Source organism: Scyliorhinus torazame, chromosome 30 (genome assembly GCF_047496885.1).
Source record: "Scyliorhinus torazame isolate Kashiwa2021f chromosome 30, sScyTor2.1, whole genome shotgun sequence".
Lineage (NCBI taxonomy): Eukaryota > Metazoa > Chordata > Chondrichthyes > Carcharhiniformes > Scyliorhinidae > Scyliorhinus > Scyliorhinus torazame.
The window spans coordinates 17,355,120-17,373,258 of NC_092736.1; the positions used below are offsets into that span (position 1 = coordinate 17,355,120).

The 18,139-nt window shown below is 47.1% G+C and overlaps 1 protein-coding gene across 1 annotated transcript in view; it reads right to left on the minus strand.

Annotated features, from left to right (window-relative positions):
• LOC140404402 (potassium/sodium hyperpolarization-activated cyclic nucleotide-gated channel 4-like) overlaps positions 1–10,195 on the minus strand; it is a 401,801-nt gene extending 391,606 nt beyond the window's left edge. Inside the window, exon 1 of the mRNA XM_072492892.1 lies at positions 9,428–10,195. Within this exon, the coding sequence (XP_072348993.1) occupies positions 9,428–10,122 (695 nt within the window). The 5' untranslated portion in view covers positions 10,123–10,195. The remainder of the gene's footprint in view (positions 1–9,427) is intronic.
• Between the last annotated feature and the right edge of the window lie 7,944 nt (positions 10,196–18,139).

The window sequence follows — 18,139 nt, forward strand, 5'->3', positions numbered from 1 at the left end:
TTCCCTCACTGCTGAGTGTTCGACTCGTGACACAGGAAAACACAGGGGAGGACAACATAGGAACATTGAAAATAGGTGCAGGAGTGGGCCATTTGGCCCTTCGAGCCTGCACCACCGTTCAATATGATCATGGCTGATCATTCAAATTCAGTAGCCACTCCCGCTTTCTCTCCATACCCCTTGATCCCTTTAGCCACAAGGGCCACGTTCAGCTCCCTCTTGAATAAATCCAACGAACCGGCCCCAACAGCGTTCTGTGGTAGAGAATTCCACAAGTTCACAGCTCTCTGAGAGAAGAAGGTCTTCCTCATCTCAGTCCTGAATGGCTTACCCCTTATTCTGAGGCTGTGACCCCTAGTTCTGGATGTCCCCCAACATGGGCAACATTCTTCCCACATCTGGCCTGTCCAGTCCCATCAGGATTTTATATGTTTTTATGAGATCCCACTCATTAATCTAAATCCCAGTGAGTACAAGCCCAGTCGATCCAGTCTTTCTTCATATGTCAGTCCTGTCATCCCGGGAATTAGTCTGGTGAACCTTCGCTGGACACCCAAGAATGTCTTTCCTCAAACCAGGAGACCAAAACTGCACACATTACTCAAGGTGTGGAACTTGGGCATAAATGCGTTTAACACACGCAAGTACTTTATTTCCCTTTTTTAAAAAAAATTATTGCTTTCTGTAAATATATGCTTTGCATTTCATTATCCTCTTTCAGTATTCTAACACTGAATGCAAATTGGATGTCCAAATTTTGTTTTTGACATAGCGAGTGGTTGGGGTTTGGAATACACTAACTGGAACTGTGGTGGAGGCAGGTTCAACTGAGGTATTCAAGAAGGCATGAGATGATTATTTGAATCAAAACAATGTGCAAGGGTAGGGGGAGATGGCAGGAAAGTGTCACTACTTGGAGAACTGCTGCAGCCAATGAGCTAAATGGTCTCCTGTCCTGTAACGATGGTTGGCAGGGTAACACAGTAGTTAGCACTATTGCTTCACAGCGCCAGGGTCCCAGCTTCGATTCCCGGCTTGGGTCACTGTCTGTGCGGAGTTATCCTATATCTGCGTGGGTTTTCTCCGGGTGCTCCGGTTTCTTCTCTCAAGTCCCGAAACACATGCTGTTAGTTAATTGGACATTCAAATTCTCCCTCTGTGTACGTGAACAGGCGCTGGAGTGTGGCGACTAGGGGCTTTTCACAGTAACTTCATTGCAGTGTTAATGTAAGCCTACTTGTGACACTAATAAAGATTATTATTATTCCATGATGCTGTGACAGATTTTGAAAATATTTTAATATGGCATATTTTGGATTGTACTTGGTGATAATATATATTTAAATTGCATTAATCACCTGCACTATTGCTAAAATACACTATTTTGACATTTCAAGTAAGGACACGTACAGCCTTTTACAGTGAAATAATAGAAGATGCTGAGCCATGAGGAACAAGTTAAAGGTTTGATCCCTGGTGTATACTACCTGACTGTTCTTGGCCAGAGTGATAGTAATAGGGTTATAATTATCCCCAGTAATACTTAATTAAGAAGGTGCAAGTTGACCAGAGCAGCAATTACTGAGCCTCATTCAAAGGGTCTTTGGATGTTGGGCAAGGACAGGATTGAGCTTGGCACCAATGTCCCCAAGATTGAAACTCATCAATAAATTGTCCCTCTGTTCTGCCATTGACACATTATGATCTCTTAATGTGCCATTATCAACACTCTCCTTAGCCATGATCACCACCACGTACATTCCCTTTGTCTTTTTGTCCACGGCACCTTTGTCAATCTACACCTATCACTGGCCCTCAATCGAGCCTCACTATTTCACATCTGCCCTCCACATCCCCCTCACAACAGTATAAATATCATCCTATTTCCAGTTCTCTCCAGCTTTGACAAAGAGTCATCCAGACTCGAAATGTTAGCTCTGTTCTCTATCCACAGATGCTGCCAGACCTGCTGAGATTGTCCAGCATTTTCTGGTTTTGTTTTGAATAAAATGCACTTGCATACTGTGTTACCTGTGGGCTCAGTTGGTCACATTTAGCCTCTGAATCACAATGTTCCAGGTTCAGATCCCATCCTGTGGCTTAAGTACAAAAACGCAACTCAAGGTTGCCACTTCAGTGCAGTACTGTGGGAGCACTACCCTATTGGAGGTGCTGTCACTTAGATGAGGAAACAAAGGCCCGGTTTGCCTGTTGGGTGGATGTAAAAGATCCCATTGCATTATCTTGAAGAAGAGCAGGGAATTCCCCCTGGTGCCCTGGTCATACTTATTCTTCATTAAGCATCACAAAAAAGCAGATTAACTGGCCATTATCACATTGCTATTTGTGAAAGTTTACAAATTGGCTGCCGTGTTTCCTCATTAGCTGTAAAGTGCTTTGAGACGTCTAGTCTCTCTGGAAAAAAATGCATAAATGCCAGTTTTTCTTCCTTTTTTAAAATATGAATAATTGTGTTCAACTGGCAAATAAGTGGTGACTATGGAACTCTAACCCAACCAGGAATTAATGCATTCAGGATGTGAAGGAAGAGAATTGATGGTAAAGACAATATATATGTTGACAGAAATATTCTTCTTGGAATAAAGTTGGTAAATAAAGAAAGTGAAGACTCCTCACTATTTTGTTAATTTATGCTGTTCTGTCACTTATTATTTAGTGTTCATTTTACGCTGTAATTGTCCAGATAAATATTTCTAACAAGTTATTTTGTTCTTTAAATTTTAAAAGCTGTATTCCATTCAACATTGGCAACATCGGATTGATATCCCTGGCACCAACAGCCTGCACAGAGTTCCAGGACCAGCATTTCCACAGCTTGCATTTGAAAGTATGTTTCATTTTGATACACTTGGGTCCATCCACATGCACCCATCTCTAAAAGCAGGTGTAGCCACCTAAATTGGCCAACTCCCGATTTAAAATGGCGAACGGCAAAGGCTGATGGGAAAGTCAGCCAACATAGACAGAAACCAGCAGCTGCAGGTTTGCTGTGTATTTACCTCTGCAAAGGCCAGACAACATCGATACCAGCGACCATCAGCATAACAATGTAACAGCCATCTGCATACTGATGAGCAATCCCCGGGAACAATAAGTAACATTTTGGACACACAAAGCAAAGCCAGACTCCTCGGCGCCAGCAGGAGCCAACACAAAGGAGGTGAACGAGCACCTCAAGACCGCCCATCGATCAGGGAACCGCTCCAGGTTTGGAGAAATCGAACCAAGCGATTGGGACAAAGTCCAATCACTTGGGACCAGGTACAGGGTCCGCCCTGAAAAGCGGGAAGCCCCTGGGAACTATAAGAGTTAAGCCCCAAGTTCAAATTGCTCTTCACCTCTTCACCTCTGCGTCCTGCCCGGGTCACCCAGCAACACGAACCAACATTGACCGTGACCGGTGCAGTGACCACCGAACAAATAAGTCTTAATTCAACACTCGCTACGAGATAGGCGCTCCTAGATACCAGTCCATACCAACTTCGAATCCCGCAGACTCAGACCCCGAACGAAAGGCCATTTGTTTCCCTGACCTGGTGGGCCCGTCCGAAGTTAAGTATAGGCCTGTTAGTTGTAGAAGTAGCGTTGACATAGAATTTGTGCATGAGTAGCGATTACTGTGTATAATAAATGTGCTTTGATTTAAATCTTACTAATCGGTGTATTGGGTTATTGATCATTACTCGGACTTGAACCTCATGGCAGTATCATAAAGATACCTGGCGACTTGAGAGCAAAGGTAATAAAACAGAGCAATTGAACCAAGGAGAAAGTTAGCAACACAGGTTTTAAATTCCATTCCTGAATTGACTTGCTGGTTGGGATCCTCTTTCCACTTATGCCCAGCTAAAGATATTCACTTTCCCCCCCGATCCTGCACACTCATGGTCTTTCCTATGTCGTTCAGCAACTGGGAACAGAGCCACTGGACATTGGGGGTAAATTACTATTGATCCCAGAGTTAGAGACAGAATGTCTTGGATTTCTTCACATTAGAAAATCACATTTCCACACGTTCTTATTCTGAAGGTGTTTTAATGAGCTCTGATATGATCTTTTTTCCCCCTTCTCCCGGCATCCCCCATTTTCCTCAGAGTCACCAAAATTTTGGTTGGCCACCATTCTCCATCTCCTCCTGTCAGTCACCCCATTCCTCTTCCAATCCCGCTGCAGTTAGGGCAAGCACTAAGGATCATTTCATCTGGTCTTAAGCCTTCCGGGTTTCCTCCAGGTGCTCAGGTTTCCTCCCACAAGTCCTGAAAGACGTGCTTGTCAGGTGAATTGGAAATTCTGAATTCTCCCTCAGTGTACCCGAACAGGTGTTGGAGTGTGGCGACTAGGGGATTTTCACAGTAACTTCATTGCAGTGTTAATGTCAGTCTACTCATTACAATAATAAAGATTAAACCAGCGCACCCGGAGGAAACCCACACAGACATGGGGAGAAAGTGCAAACTCCACACAGAAGGTCACCCAAGGTCGGAATCGAATCCAGGTTCCTGGCGCTGTGGGGCAGAAGTGCTAACCACTGTGTCCCGTCCAAGCCCAGACTGCTGACCACATGCCAGTCTCTTCTAATGCTGTTCTGCTTCCCACCATTTAGAGCAACAGTCCAGAGTGAATGCTCTGCTTGTTTTCCCTTCTCCCCGACAGAAATGTATCTTTCCTTTCACTCGACCCCTCACTGTGTAGAGATCTGAAAATTAGCATGTTGGAATCATGAACCTCAATCAACGTCCTACCCTACCTGTTGCCATGCCTTCAAAATAGAAAAATAGTTTACATTTATACAGTGCGTTGAGCAACCATAAGATATCCCAAAGCCTTTCACAGAACACTAAGTACCTTTTTGATTTTTCTTCTTTCACTGTTAAGACGCAGCAAACAATTTAAACAGAGTAAAATCCCTAAATAGGAATGAGATGGTGACCAGATAATATGGACCAGACTAATGTGTGTAATCTCCTGCTTTTCTTCAAAATTGCCCAATGGGATTTGTTCCATCCACCTTATAGAGCAGGGGGCATCTCATTTTAACTTTGAGACCTCCAGTGTGCAGGAGAAGAATCACATGAATGCAATTATTTCTTCATTTTTATATGAATAATTGCCACTTGGGATGCTGTACCAGAGACTGGTGCCTATGGAACTCTGCCCCTACTCACCAAAAAATTCAACATGTTCAGGGAGGGAATTAATGATAAAGTAATTAACAGGTACACCATAGAAAGCATCATTTCTGGCTGCATCACAGCCTGGGTATGGCAACTGCTCGGCCCAAGACCGCAAGAAACATCAGAGAGCCATGAACACAGCCCTGTCCATCACACAAACCCGCCTCCCATTCATTGACTCTGCCTACACCTCCCGCTGCCTTGGGAAAGTGGGCAGCATAATCAAAGACCTCTCCCACCCAGCATACTCACTCTTCCAACTTCTTCCATCGCACAGGAGATAAAAAAGTCTGAGAACATGCATGAACAGACTCAAAAACAGCTTCTTCCCCGCTGTTACCAGACTCCTAAACGACCCTCTTATGGACTGACCTCATTAACACTGCACCCTGTATGCTTTACCCAATGCCTGTGTCTATGTATTTACATCGTGTACCTTGTGTTGTGCTATTGCGTATTTTCTTTTGATGTACTAAATGATCTGTTTGAGCTGTATGCAGAGAAATACTTTTCACTTTACCTCCGCACACGTGACAATAAACTTGTCCAAAGCCAATATGCTGACAGAAATATTATTCTCGGAATAAAGGGAGTAAAACATGAACAGCACCAAAGGCTGTTTTGTTAACTGCTCGTGTGTCGTCGTCGGAAAGTGGACACCTCCGGCAGTGCAGCACTCCCTCAGGAGCACGAGAGCATCACTCTAAATTGTGATTTGGTGATTTTGCTCCTTAATTTAAGCCAGACGCATTGCCGAAGCTTTTCCATTCACATGCTCGGGACGAATGAAGCAAAACTGCCTCTCACTTACAGCAATGAAACGGCGGTGCTTCCCACATGCTACACACCCTGCAGTGTACTAAACATGAAGAGGAGGTGATGAAATGTATCACATTCAAATTGCCTGTGACTCATTAAAAAGAAACCACAGCCGAGCTTTACAATCGGCGTTGTTCAGAATATTTAATGTTTAATCAGCTGGGGCAAGTTTCAGTGATTGAAAGAATAATATATTTTTACACCGAAACTGTCACAACACGTTCCAAGGCTGCATCCTCGCCTGCTCGCACACTTCAACATCCAGCATGATTTAAACTTCGGCAAGCCATTAATTGTGTTTGCAATAAACTTACAGCTTAATCAGATTTAAATTGTGACATCAGGTTACGCAAAGACAATATGGCAAAATGTGAATCAAGCTGCAGAAACATAAGCTCGTCCTTAATATATTTATAGAATATTACTGGACGTTCTCATGATTCAAGGATTACTGCTTACTATTTAATTACAAGCGAGCTACTCCTTTATGCTACTTAATGAGCAGTAACCACTATTTATTAAATCGATTAAGGGCCGGCCATAATGATACGACCAATATCATTCCCGTACCAGCCTCCCCGAACAGGCGCCGGAATGTGGCGACTAGGGGCTTTTCACAGTGACTTCATTTGAAGCCTACTTGTGACAATAAGCGATTTTCATTCATTTTCATATCGCCACAAGCAATGTTTGATTGGATGGCATACAAGTGACAAAGTCAACACTGGGTAATTCAGGCAGCCTCACGAGAAATAGCCCTTCTCTGCTGGCGAATTGAATCGTTTTCATCCGCATTTTGAATCGATGTGTCAAGGTGCCGGCGGAAATGTGATCCTTTTCTTCACCGTGACTTGTTCTGTGTTAAGCATGATGTTGGATAGTGGGATTGTACCGTGTGTTTTGACACAGTCAGTTTATAAGCCAGATACTCGGTAACCATGTGTTTGCAAGGATGGAAATTAAAGACAAGAGTGATTATGGAGTAATAATATGGAAATTAAAGACACTAGTTAATAAGGGGCTCGATGCCTCCGTTAACAAAGCGGGCGCGTCAATTTCGTGTGAGAACATTGGGCGAATTTGACACGGTGTCATCTTTTGAACTCTGCCTTATAGAATAATGGGAGCGAGCACAAGGATGGAATCTCATCCAGGGTCCCAGCCGACAGATGTACATTATTGCTACTTGGCCATCTGAACAAATGGACAATATTATAGTCGTGCAGTCGCTGCTATGCACCCATTTATGTGAAGAAAAACCAATGCCGACATTGGCAGCTGTCTCTGCAGTCGGCGATGGCCTTGAAGGTGGGGTTCTGTCGAAGATTAAGTAATTGGGAGAGCTGCGAGGGAATCGGTGTAAGTTTCTAAGGTGGTAATCAACAGCTGGCTGCAAGGAATAGAAATATCTGTGCATGTTATGAGAAGCAGATAGGATCAAATATCAGTCTCGGGTTCACGTTGTTTAAGTTCTACGGTGTTAAGCTTTTACACATCCAAACATCGACAAAAAAAAAGTCAGATTGCATCGTCAGGTTTAAATTGGCATTTCTCCCCCACCGCCCCAATCGCTTGTTTGCATTTTAATGCTAATTGCCGCTGAGTGCACTGATGGTGCCCGAGTGTGGAATACCCCTCTCCAATGCGCCTGCCTCCGCAGTGGGGCAGTTACTTGAGTTAATGATCTCGGTTCAATGCACCAAGTATTCAACTCCCAAGGCGCATCTTTGCCACGCAAGCCCAGGGCTGAGCCGGCGACGCAGAGATTCAAGAAAACTTTCAGCACCTCGGACAGCAGCCGCCAGCCGCAAGGCGGCAAATACCCAGCTCCAGGTTCCAGATGCTGCATCTCTGAGCTCAAAGCTTTCAGAATCCTCTCCTCCAACACCCCTTTGCCCGCCCCCCCTCCCCCACATTTTGCTTTCAAACGCACATTTTAGAATTCAGTGATTGCTGGATGAGCTTGTCCAACAGCTCACACCTCACCTCCCCGCCCTAGGCTAGCTGTCACCTTTTGAAGCGTGTGAAATTGGTTGGCTGGATCTCAGAGCTTTAATGGAATCACACACACATACACACACACCTCCCCCTGCATTCTCTCATCTCTTCCCGCACCCTGGGGGTTTGTTTCTGGGTGAATGGGAACAGGAGAGGGGAGAGAGCAGGAGCAGCATAGGCGGTGGATAATTGAACCAAACTTTGCAAGGAGACTTGGCAGTTGATCAATGCACATGAACACACAAAGGGCCTATACTTCCTCAGAAAACTAAGGAAATTCGGCATGTCCACACTAACTCTTACCAACTTTTACAGATGCACCATATAAAGCATCCTATCAGGCTGCATCACAGCCTGGTATGGCAACTGCTCAGCCCAAGAGTGCAAGAAACTTCAGAGAGTCGTGAACACCACCCAGTCCATCACACGAACCTGCCTCCCATCCATTGACTCCATCTACACCTCCCGCTGCCTGGGGAAAGCGGGCAGCATAATCAAAGATCCCTCCCACCCGGCTTACTCACTCTTCCAACTTCTTCCATTGGGCAGGAGATACAAAAGCCTGAGAACGCGCAGGAACAGATTCAAAAACAGCTTCTTCCCCGCTGTTACCAGACTCCTAAACGACCCTCTTATAGACTGACCTCGTTAATACTACACCCTGCATGCTTCGCCCGATGCCGGTGTTATGTATTTACATTGTGTACCTTGTGTTGCCCTATTATGTATTTTCTTTTATTTCCTTTTCTTCCCATGTACTTAATGATCTGTTGAGCTGCTCGCAGAAAAATACTTTTCACTGTACCTCGGTACACGTGACAATAAACAAAATCCAAATCCAAAAGGGAATAGCCCCTGATTTGGGGGGGGGGGGTGCATCTGTGTGTTAAAAAGAACAGGGGAACTAAAGGGCTCTTGCAAGATGGAAAATGACTGAATTCCCAGAGATCCGTTAAGACGCTTAATCCAACCGCCCTCATGACAATAAACACTTAGCTGTGACTTTGTGGCAGTTTGGAAAGTGGGCAGATTTAGTGGGGTGCGGGAGGAAGGGGCAGATATGAACTCCCCTAGTTATGTACAGGTAATCGCCCACAGTAGGCACACACACCACACGTTTTCATGACATCCAATCAGACACCTAGCAAATCTTACCCAGCACTTAAGTAAAACGTTAAAACTTTGGAAATCGTTGCAAAGTAAACTGAGATTAGATTGCATGCAGCTATCTTGCCGCATCAACAGAGAGTCCATTTGATGCAAACTTTCTCTGGGGGTTTGCCTGGAGTCGTGTTTCTGCCTGGAACTTGAGGGCTAAACTGTTTCTAAATGATATTATGAGCCGTTCATTGACATGCAGAGGAAAGAAGAACTTTTGACAGAAGTGAGAGATAGGAGCAGTGAGGAGACAGTACCTGAAGTCGCTGTATGGGTGGATTATCCAGAATCCAGCTGATTTCACGCGCTCCTGCTCCCTCTCCACTGCCTTTTGGCTGCCAAACATCCTGAGGGAAAATTTGTTAACTCCCGGCTGCAGCATGGCTCCAAACTGTCTTTGCATGAAGCCCGCTTGGCTGGCCCGCACATCCTCATCCAGGAAGATCTGCTCGGTGCCGTCCACTTTGAGATAAGTTAGGTTGGGCTCCCGCTCGCCTGCTGCCCCCTGTTTGGTGTCCAGTTCGCTGCTCTGGTCGGACGCCGAGCTGCTGGGGTTGGTGTCCTCGCTGGGGGTGGACTGGCCCTCCACAATCAGCCGCTTCTCCTCCGCCACGTCCCCGGGGTCGTGGAGGTGCCTGCTGCCCGCCGAGGAAAGGCTCCCTCGGAAGCGCCGCAAGTCGCCGTTGGTGCTGGTCTTCAGGGGCCGGCTGCCCGCCTCGGTCTCCGCCGTGTAGCCCTCTCCAGCCGCCCGGGCGTCCCCGCTCACCGCCGGGGGCGAGGGCAGGGGTCTCAGCTTAATGCTCCTCCTGGCCGCGTCCCCACCGTCTTCCTCCTCCTCCAGCATGCCGCCTTTGGCCCCCATCTGCTGGGGCAGGCTGTACAGCCTCTTCCTCATCGAGGGGGGCAGCTTGTCCATGACCCCAGCCCCAAACCTCTCCCCCTCCTCCAGCATCCAGCTCCGGGTGGCGTGTGATGTGCAGAATGTGGAGCTGTCACGGGCATCTCAGCCTCGGGGTGTCAATTCCACAGCACATCCTAACCCCACTAAGTGATGCATCCAGCAAACAACTCATCTTCACCCCCTCCCCACCCCCCCTCCCCTCTCACCCACCCTCCCCTCCTCTGCCCCTTAATCGGAATCCTGATGTTCTCCCCCCCCCCCTCCCAACTATTTATTAAGTTGGGAAGCAAGAGGCGAGTCTGCAATCAGATGAAGAACAAAGCTCATGCCGAAAGATTGAGATGCAGAGAGGGAAGAAATCAGGAGACGTTCATCCTTTAGAACACAGAGCCTGTCTCTCGTGTCCTTGCCCGACTGCGCGACTCCATCCCAGCTCTCCCGAGCCGTCCCACCGCTGGGTGAGGTTGCGAAGCAAAATAAAACACAAATAAAAATGAACGCGGAGCCGGAGGAAGTCTTCCTTTGCCATGGAGGAGCCAGCTGTCTGCACACTTTCTCACACGCAGGCTGGGCTCACTGTGTCAGCAAACACGATCCATTGGGTTGTCATAGGAGCTAGCCCCTTGTGTGAGTGTGTGTGGCTGTGTGTGTGTGTGTGGGGGGGGGGGGGGGCACTCCCCTCCGCTCATGCCCACCTTTCATACCCACCCACCTGTGTTATAAATTGGCATTGCACCCATCCACAGGGAATGCTGCTGTCTCCCTACTCCCCAGGTGAAGTAGTTGTTGCAACAGTCCACGAACATAACTTGACAGGGGAAGGTGTGAGGGTTTGTGTCTGTGTGTGTGTGTGTCTGTGTGTGGTAGGGGGGCATAATCCTCAACCATTGCACAACTGCTACCAAACTTGGAGCGAAGCTTGCAAGTTAAAGAAACAATCAAATCTGCCTCATTAACATTCCCGCCGTCCCCCACTGCAATTGTTAAGCAGCTAAAATATTCGCACAATCACAGAATCCCTGCAGTCAGAAGGAGGCCGTTCGGCCCATCGAGTCTGCACCCGATGCTTCGAAGGAGCATCCCTCCCTAGAACCCTCCCCCCCCCCCCCCCCTTCCCTGTAAACCCCACTTGACCTTTTGGACACTAAGGGGCAATTTATCACGACCAATCCACCTAACCTGTACATCTTTGGACTGATCTGTCATAAAGTCCGACCTTGAAGTGGTTCTTCAGCCGAGGGCTTTTCCGTTCTAATCAGTAAAATAACATGAAATCGGTGTGAACTGGGAGAAATGTAATTGGCATTTAAAAGATGTGTGGGGTGGAACACCTTCATTCTGTCAGAAAAGCCTCAAAACATGTCAAATGCACCGCTTTAGAGGTGGGCTGTTTTTGCGCACAGGGAGATCCCACAGACAGCAATGAGCCGGTTGGTGTGTTTTGATGTTATTGTTGGGGCTGCGGAACAGTGGAATGGTTGAACTGACAGCGCCTCCGTCTGATGTCTTATTGAAGGCACCACAAGTAACCATGGAGCGCTCCCTCGCCAGTGATACACTCACGCGAGATTCTACCAGCTCAAACCTTGGAGCTAGCTTGAATGTAGCACGAGTTACAGGGTAACTAGTCAAAGCAAATACCCCTCTATCCTACCCTGCCTGAAACACTGCTCATTAGACCAGCACTATTTCTGGCCTTTTTGCATTGAGGTGATAAGAGGCAGATTTGTCCCTTGCCCGGGACTGAACTTTCTCCCTCACTGTTAAACTTTATTATTTTACATTTTACAGCACGGAAAGAGTCCCTTCGGCCCATCGTGTCTGGGCCGGCCATCAAGCACTGATCTATTCTAATCCCATTTCCCAGCACTAGCTCCCCTTAGCCTTGTCTGCTACTTTGTTTCAAATGAAATGAATGAAATGAAATGAAAATCGCTTATTGTCACAAGTTAGGCTTCAAATGAAGTTACTATGAAAAGCCCCTAGTCGCCACATTCTGTTAGGGGAGGCTGGTACAGGAATTGAACCGTGTTGCTGGCCTGCCTTGGTCTGCTATCAAAGCCAGCAATTTAGCCCTGTGCTAAATCAGCCAATGCTCATCTAATTACTTCTTAAATGTCATGAGGGTTCCTGCCTCTGCTGAGTTCTAGATTCCCACCATCCTTTGGGTGAATTCCCCCCCCCCCCCCCCCCACCCCACCCCTCAAATCTGGGCCACACGGTAGTACAGTGGTTAGCACTGTTGCTTCACAGCTCCAGGGTCTCAGGTTCGATTCCGGGCTTGGGTCACGATCTGTGCAGAGTCTGCATGTTCTCCCCGTGTCTGCGTGGGTTTCCTCCGGATGCGCTGGTTTCCTCCCCCAGTCCAAAGATGTGCAGGTTAGGTGGATTGGCCATGCTAAATTGCCCTTAGTGTCCAAAAAAGGTTTGGTGGGGTTACTGGGTTGCAGGGGTAGGGTGGCGGTATGGGCTCTTTCCAAGGGCCGATGCAGACTCAATGGACCGAATAGCCTCCTTCGGCACTGTAGATTCTATGATCTCCTGTCTCTTACCTTAAATCTATGCACCTTGGCTATCCTTCTCTAAGGGGGAAAAGTGGTTTTGTAAGGGGTTACGAAAGAGTTGTCGAGAGAAGCAAACTTATTTTTATTTAACACGTTAACTATATTCACAGCTCCAGTAGTTCCCTGCTGGGTCTTCTCTATGGTGCCTGACTGGCCAACTCTATTTTACAAAGTCACAATGCCTCAGTTAAGGTCCCCTTACCGGGGCTGCTCGTATTCTGCAAGCTCCTCGAGGTAGTGGATCGTCCCTACCCCTGAGACCCTAACAGGTTATATCAAGTGGTACATATGTTTCCAAAAATAAGAGTTTAAAATGGGTATAAACATAAAATGCTGGCGATTCTGGAAATCTGAAGAGAAAACAGAAAATGCTGGATAAACTCAGCACTTGTGGAGAGAGAATCAGAATTAACGTTTGAAGTCAACTCTGAGAGTCATATTCAACTCGAAACGTTCACTCTCTTTCTCTCTCTCTGTAGTTGCTGCTGAGAATTTCCAGCATGTAGTGTTTTTCTTTTCTTTTAAGGTTGGTGCTGAAAGCACTTAGAAGTTGCAGAGCAGACAACTGGTTCCAGCTGGTATTCATTCTCCCCAACCCCCACCCCAAATCCCTCTTCTTTTCACCCTATTAGGAGAACATCCTATTCCCTTCTCCCTCACCTGATTTCTGTGGCCACAAGAGCAGGTCAGAGGGCGAGGAATCCTGTGGTGAGAAACTCACCTCCTGACTCCCCAAAGCCTGACCACAATCTATTAGGCACAAATCGGGAGTGTGATGGAATACTCTCCACTTGCCTGGATGAGTGAGGCTCCAAAAACACTCAAGATACTTGACACTATCTGACACAAAGCAACCCAGCTTGTTCAGCAACCCCCCCCCCTTCCCCCCCCCCCCCCCACAAACATTCCTTCCCTCCACCACCAATGCATAGTTGCAGCCATTTGTACCATTTGCAAGATGCACTGTGTTCCAATCCCAGTTGATGCTGTTACTGGGCAAATCAGATTCCAGGATGGAATCTGGCTTGATAGATCCTGGGCGGGATTTTCCGTTGCCCCATGCCAAAATTGTGTTCGGCGATTGGGCGGAGAATGGGCTCCGGTTTGACGCCGGTCATCCCTTCAAAATGGCATCATCGGGACGTGCACCGAGTGCAGTCGCAATGCCATTGCCGCCTCATTGGCCGGCCCACTCACGATGTTCTGTTCCCGGGGGGGGCTGAGTTCCAGATGGCGAGGACCACGTGTGGTCACACAAATCGTGAACCCGGCGTGGCGGCTGCGGACTGCGTCCAGCGCCGGCACACTCAGCCAGGATCCGTGCTGCTGGCCGGTGGGGGGGGGCTTCTGCGAGGGCTGGGGGACTGGCCAGTGCGTGGCCAGTGGGGTCGCGGAAGACTGGCTGGGCCGGCACCATGTTGTACAGCGTGACCGCTGCAGGTCTTCAGCTGTACGCATGCATGCCCCTGGACCAGGCCACTCTCGGCACAGGAGGTGGGATTTCCAGTCACCGCCAATGCTAGCCCCTCACCGTTACTGGAATCGGTGAGGGATTCACTCCAATTTTTTGGACATAACCCTCCCGCAGATTCTCCGTTCAAGCCATCACTTAGCCGCAGAAACGAAGAATCCAGCCCCCTAACTTTTATTTTTTTTGCTTAGAATCGTGGAAGACAACTACTGAACAGAGTCACAGGAGTCAGCCAATGAACTTTTAACAAAAGAAGCAACCATTTATTAAACAAAAAATATTAGCTATAATACATTAAACTTAATACATGACATATAATTACATAACACTATAATAATAATAATTGCTTATTGTCACAAGTAGGCTTCAATGAAGGTACTGTGAAAAGCCCCTAGTCGCCACATTCCGGCGCCTGCTCAGGGAGGCTGGAACGGGAATTGAACCCGCGCTGCTGGTCTTGTTCTGTATTACAAGCCAGCTGTCTAATCCACTGTGCTAAACCAACCCCTAACTTGTGCTAAACGTTCACCCCAACTATACCTTTGCAGATATATTCAGATTTGTATGTATAACACAAGTAACAAAATTCATCTTTACTCTAATATTCTCAACAAATCCAGGTCCACATAAACAAATAGGCAACTGTATTCAGATGCACCACTCTCTGTAGTCAAGTGGCAGATGCCACCCAAAACAATTTCTATGGATTTCTCATCAATTCCTCCCAGATGCTTGTCACACTGTGCAGCAACTGGTCTCACTAGAATTTTGTCTTCCAGACGAGGGTTTTCAATCTCTGCTCTCGAAGAACAAACCTTGGGATCACTTGCCAAATGACATTTTCTCTTGGATGTCTTCCACCTCTCGTCCCAGTATTCCTCTGCCCTGGAGTGCCATGTGCATTCAAGCATCCATGCAATCTCTCAGTTACCCAACCACCAGCAGAACACCCACTGCTTCACAGGATCATAGTAAAGAGTCACCAACCTTCAGGTCATCTTGGCATTCTGGCTTCTCGCAAACTGACATTGTCCCAGGTCTGCACTTTGCAAGTCCTGTCTTTTAACTTGGAGTTTCTCTGCCTCCCTGAAGATGACCTGTTTTCCATATCCCTGTTCCTTGTCTCTTCAAATAGAAGCTCCTTGGAATTTGCTTCTGTCCCACTCCCTGGTTTCTGGGACAATCCTGTTCTTTCGTTTTGGGGGTTGCTTTCTGTCCCTTTACATTGCCCTGCCTGTTATGGCTATTTCTAAAGAATGCTGCATCCTCTGGATTACCTTTTCCAACTAACTCAAATGGCTTTTGCTTTTCTGTGTGGGCCCCTGGTTGCTAGGCACCAGACCAGTTTTTTTTATAAATTGTGTTTGTTTTAGAGTAGCGAAAACCCTCAGTAAAATGCAAGCATCTGTAAAGAAAAACTAAACTGAAGTTCTTAATAATTTCGTAACACACAGCTGCAGAAATATAAATTAAGCTTAAACATAAAGCCATAGCTTAGTCCTAACACACAAAAATTCGAACAAATTAAAAATGTACCTATCTTGTAACAACCACAGAAACTCACTAAGGCTCCTCAGATAGTATCTTCCAAACGATGACCACTCTATTCTAGGACAAGGGCAGCAGATATATGGGAACACCACCAATGGAAATTCCCCTCCAAGCCATTCACCATCTTAATTTGTAAATATATCGGCTGCTCCTTCACTGGCGCTGGGTGAAACTCCTGGGACTCCCTCCCTAACAGCACATGGACTGCAGGGGTTCAAGAATGCAGCTCACCACCACCTTCTCAAGGCCAGTTAGGGATGGGCAATAAATGCTGGCCTAGCCAGCAAAACTCACACCCCTTGCATGCATTTTTAAAGATGGTGCTACAGATCCTCAGAGGCGGATAAAACAGACGTGGGCTGAGATGGTTTGGCCCACCTTCAGCACAAAACACCTTTTTCGGTAAAGGAAAAGCCCATTAGGAATGGCTATCTGGAGGCTTGTTAAGTGGCTGATTACCACACAATACCTGCTGGCATGCGTTAAGGAGGCTGCACACTAACCTAATGGCTACAATGTGTCATAATTCCCTCTCTTAACAGCAGCCAGCATTTATGTGCATTTCAAGCCTTTCAAGGGCAGCACGGTAGCATAGTGGTTAGCACAGTGGTTTCACAGCGCCAGGGTCCCAGGTTCGATTCCCGGCTATGGTCACTGTCTGTGCAGAGTCTGCAGCATTCTCTCCGTGTCTGCGTGGGTTTCCTCCGGGTGCTCCGGTTTTCTCCCACAGTCCAAAGATGTGCATGGGTAGGTGGATTGGATTGGCTATGCTAAATTGCCCTTCGTGTCCAAAAAAGGTACGGTGGGGTTATGGGGAGAGGGTGGAAGTGTAGGGATAGGGTGGGGGTGTGGGCTTAGGTAGGGTGCTCCTTCCAAGGGCCGGTGCAGACTCGATGGACTGAATGGCCTCCTTCTGCACTGTAAATTCTGTGATTCTGTGAAGCCCTGCTTGATCTATGAACCCCAATCAAGTTCAAATTGTGGCTTTTTAAAAATGTTATCCTTTTTCATGTGATGTGAACATTATTGGCAAGGCCAGAATTTGTCGCCCATCCTTAATTCCCTTTGAGCCAAGGTGTTTGCTGGGCCACCTCAGAGGAGTGTCAAGAGTCACATGCTGCAAGGTGCCTGCACAATTTCAACTTCAAAGACTATGTTAATACAAACTGGTTTTGTGTCAATAAATGAGTAACAACATGGCTGTGTTTAGTCCATAACATTTCTATGGGTCTGGAGTTACATGTCAGCCAGGCCAAGTAAGGAAGGGAGATTTCTTTCCCTAAAGGACATTCGCGAACCATTTTCACAACAATTGATGATCATTGTCGTGGCCACCTTTAGTTTTACATTCCAGCTTTATTTATTTGTTGAACACAAATTCCACCAGCTGCTGCAGTGGATATTGTACCCATGCCCCCAGAGTAAGCCTCTGGATTAATAACAATAATAATAATCTTTATTGTCACAAGTAGGCTTATATTAATACTGCAATGAAGTTACTGTGAAAATCCCCTAGTCGCCACATTCCGGCGCCTGTTCGGGTGCACTGAGGGAGAATTCAGAATGTCCAATTCACCTAGCAGCATGTCTTTTGGGACTTGTGGGAGGAAACCGGAGCACCCGGAGGAAACCCACGCAGACACAGGGAGAACGTGCAGACTCCGCACAGACAGTGACCCAAGCCGGGAATCGAACCTGGGACCCTAGCCTTGTGAAGCAACAGTGCTAACCACTGTGCTACCATGAATTACTAGTCAAGTGCCATTACCACTACATATTACCACTAAGAGACTCCAGGATGGTATGTTGCCTCCCTGGTGCCAGGGTCCAGGATGTCTCTGAACGGGTAGCGGGCATCCTGAAAGGGGAGGGCAAACAGGCAGAGGTCATTGTACATATTGGTACTGACAACATCGGCAGGAAGGGGCATGAGATCCTGTAGCAGGACATCAGGGAGCTAGGCAGAAAGTTAAAAGACAGGACCTCCAGGGTTGTAATCTCGGTGTTACTCCCTGTGCCACGTGCCAGTGAGGCTAGAAATAGGAAGCTAGAGCAGCTAAACACGTGGCTAAACAGTTGGTGTAGGAGGGAGGGTTTCTGTTATCTGGACCACTGGGAGCTCTTCCGGGGCTGATGTGACCTGTATAAGAAGGACTGGTTGCATCTAAACTGGAGAGGCATAAATAACCTGGCCGCGAGGTTTGCTAGTGTCACACGGGAGGGTTTAAACTAGTATGGCAGGGGGGTGGGTACCAGAGCAATAGGTCAGAAGGTGAAAAAATTGAGGGAGAATGAGGGATTAGGGCCAGTATGGCTCTGAGGAAGAACAGACAGGGAGATGTTGCTGAAAAAAGCGGGACTGGTGGCCTGAAGTGCATATGTTTTAATGCAAGAAGTGTAACAGGTAAGGCAGATGAACTTAGAGCTTGGATTAGTACTTGGAACTATGATGTTGTTGCCATTACAGAGACCTGGTTGAGGG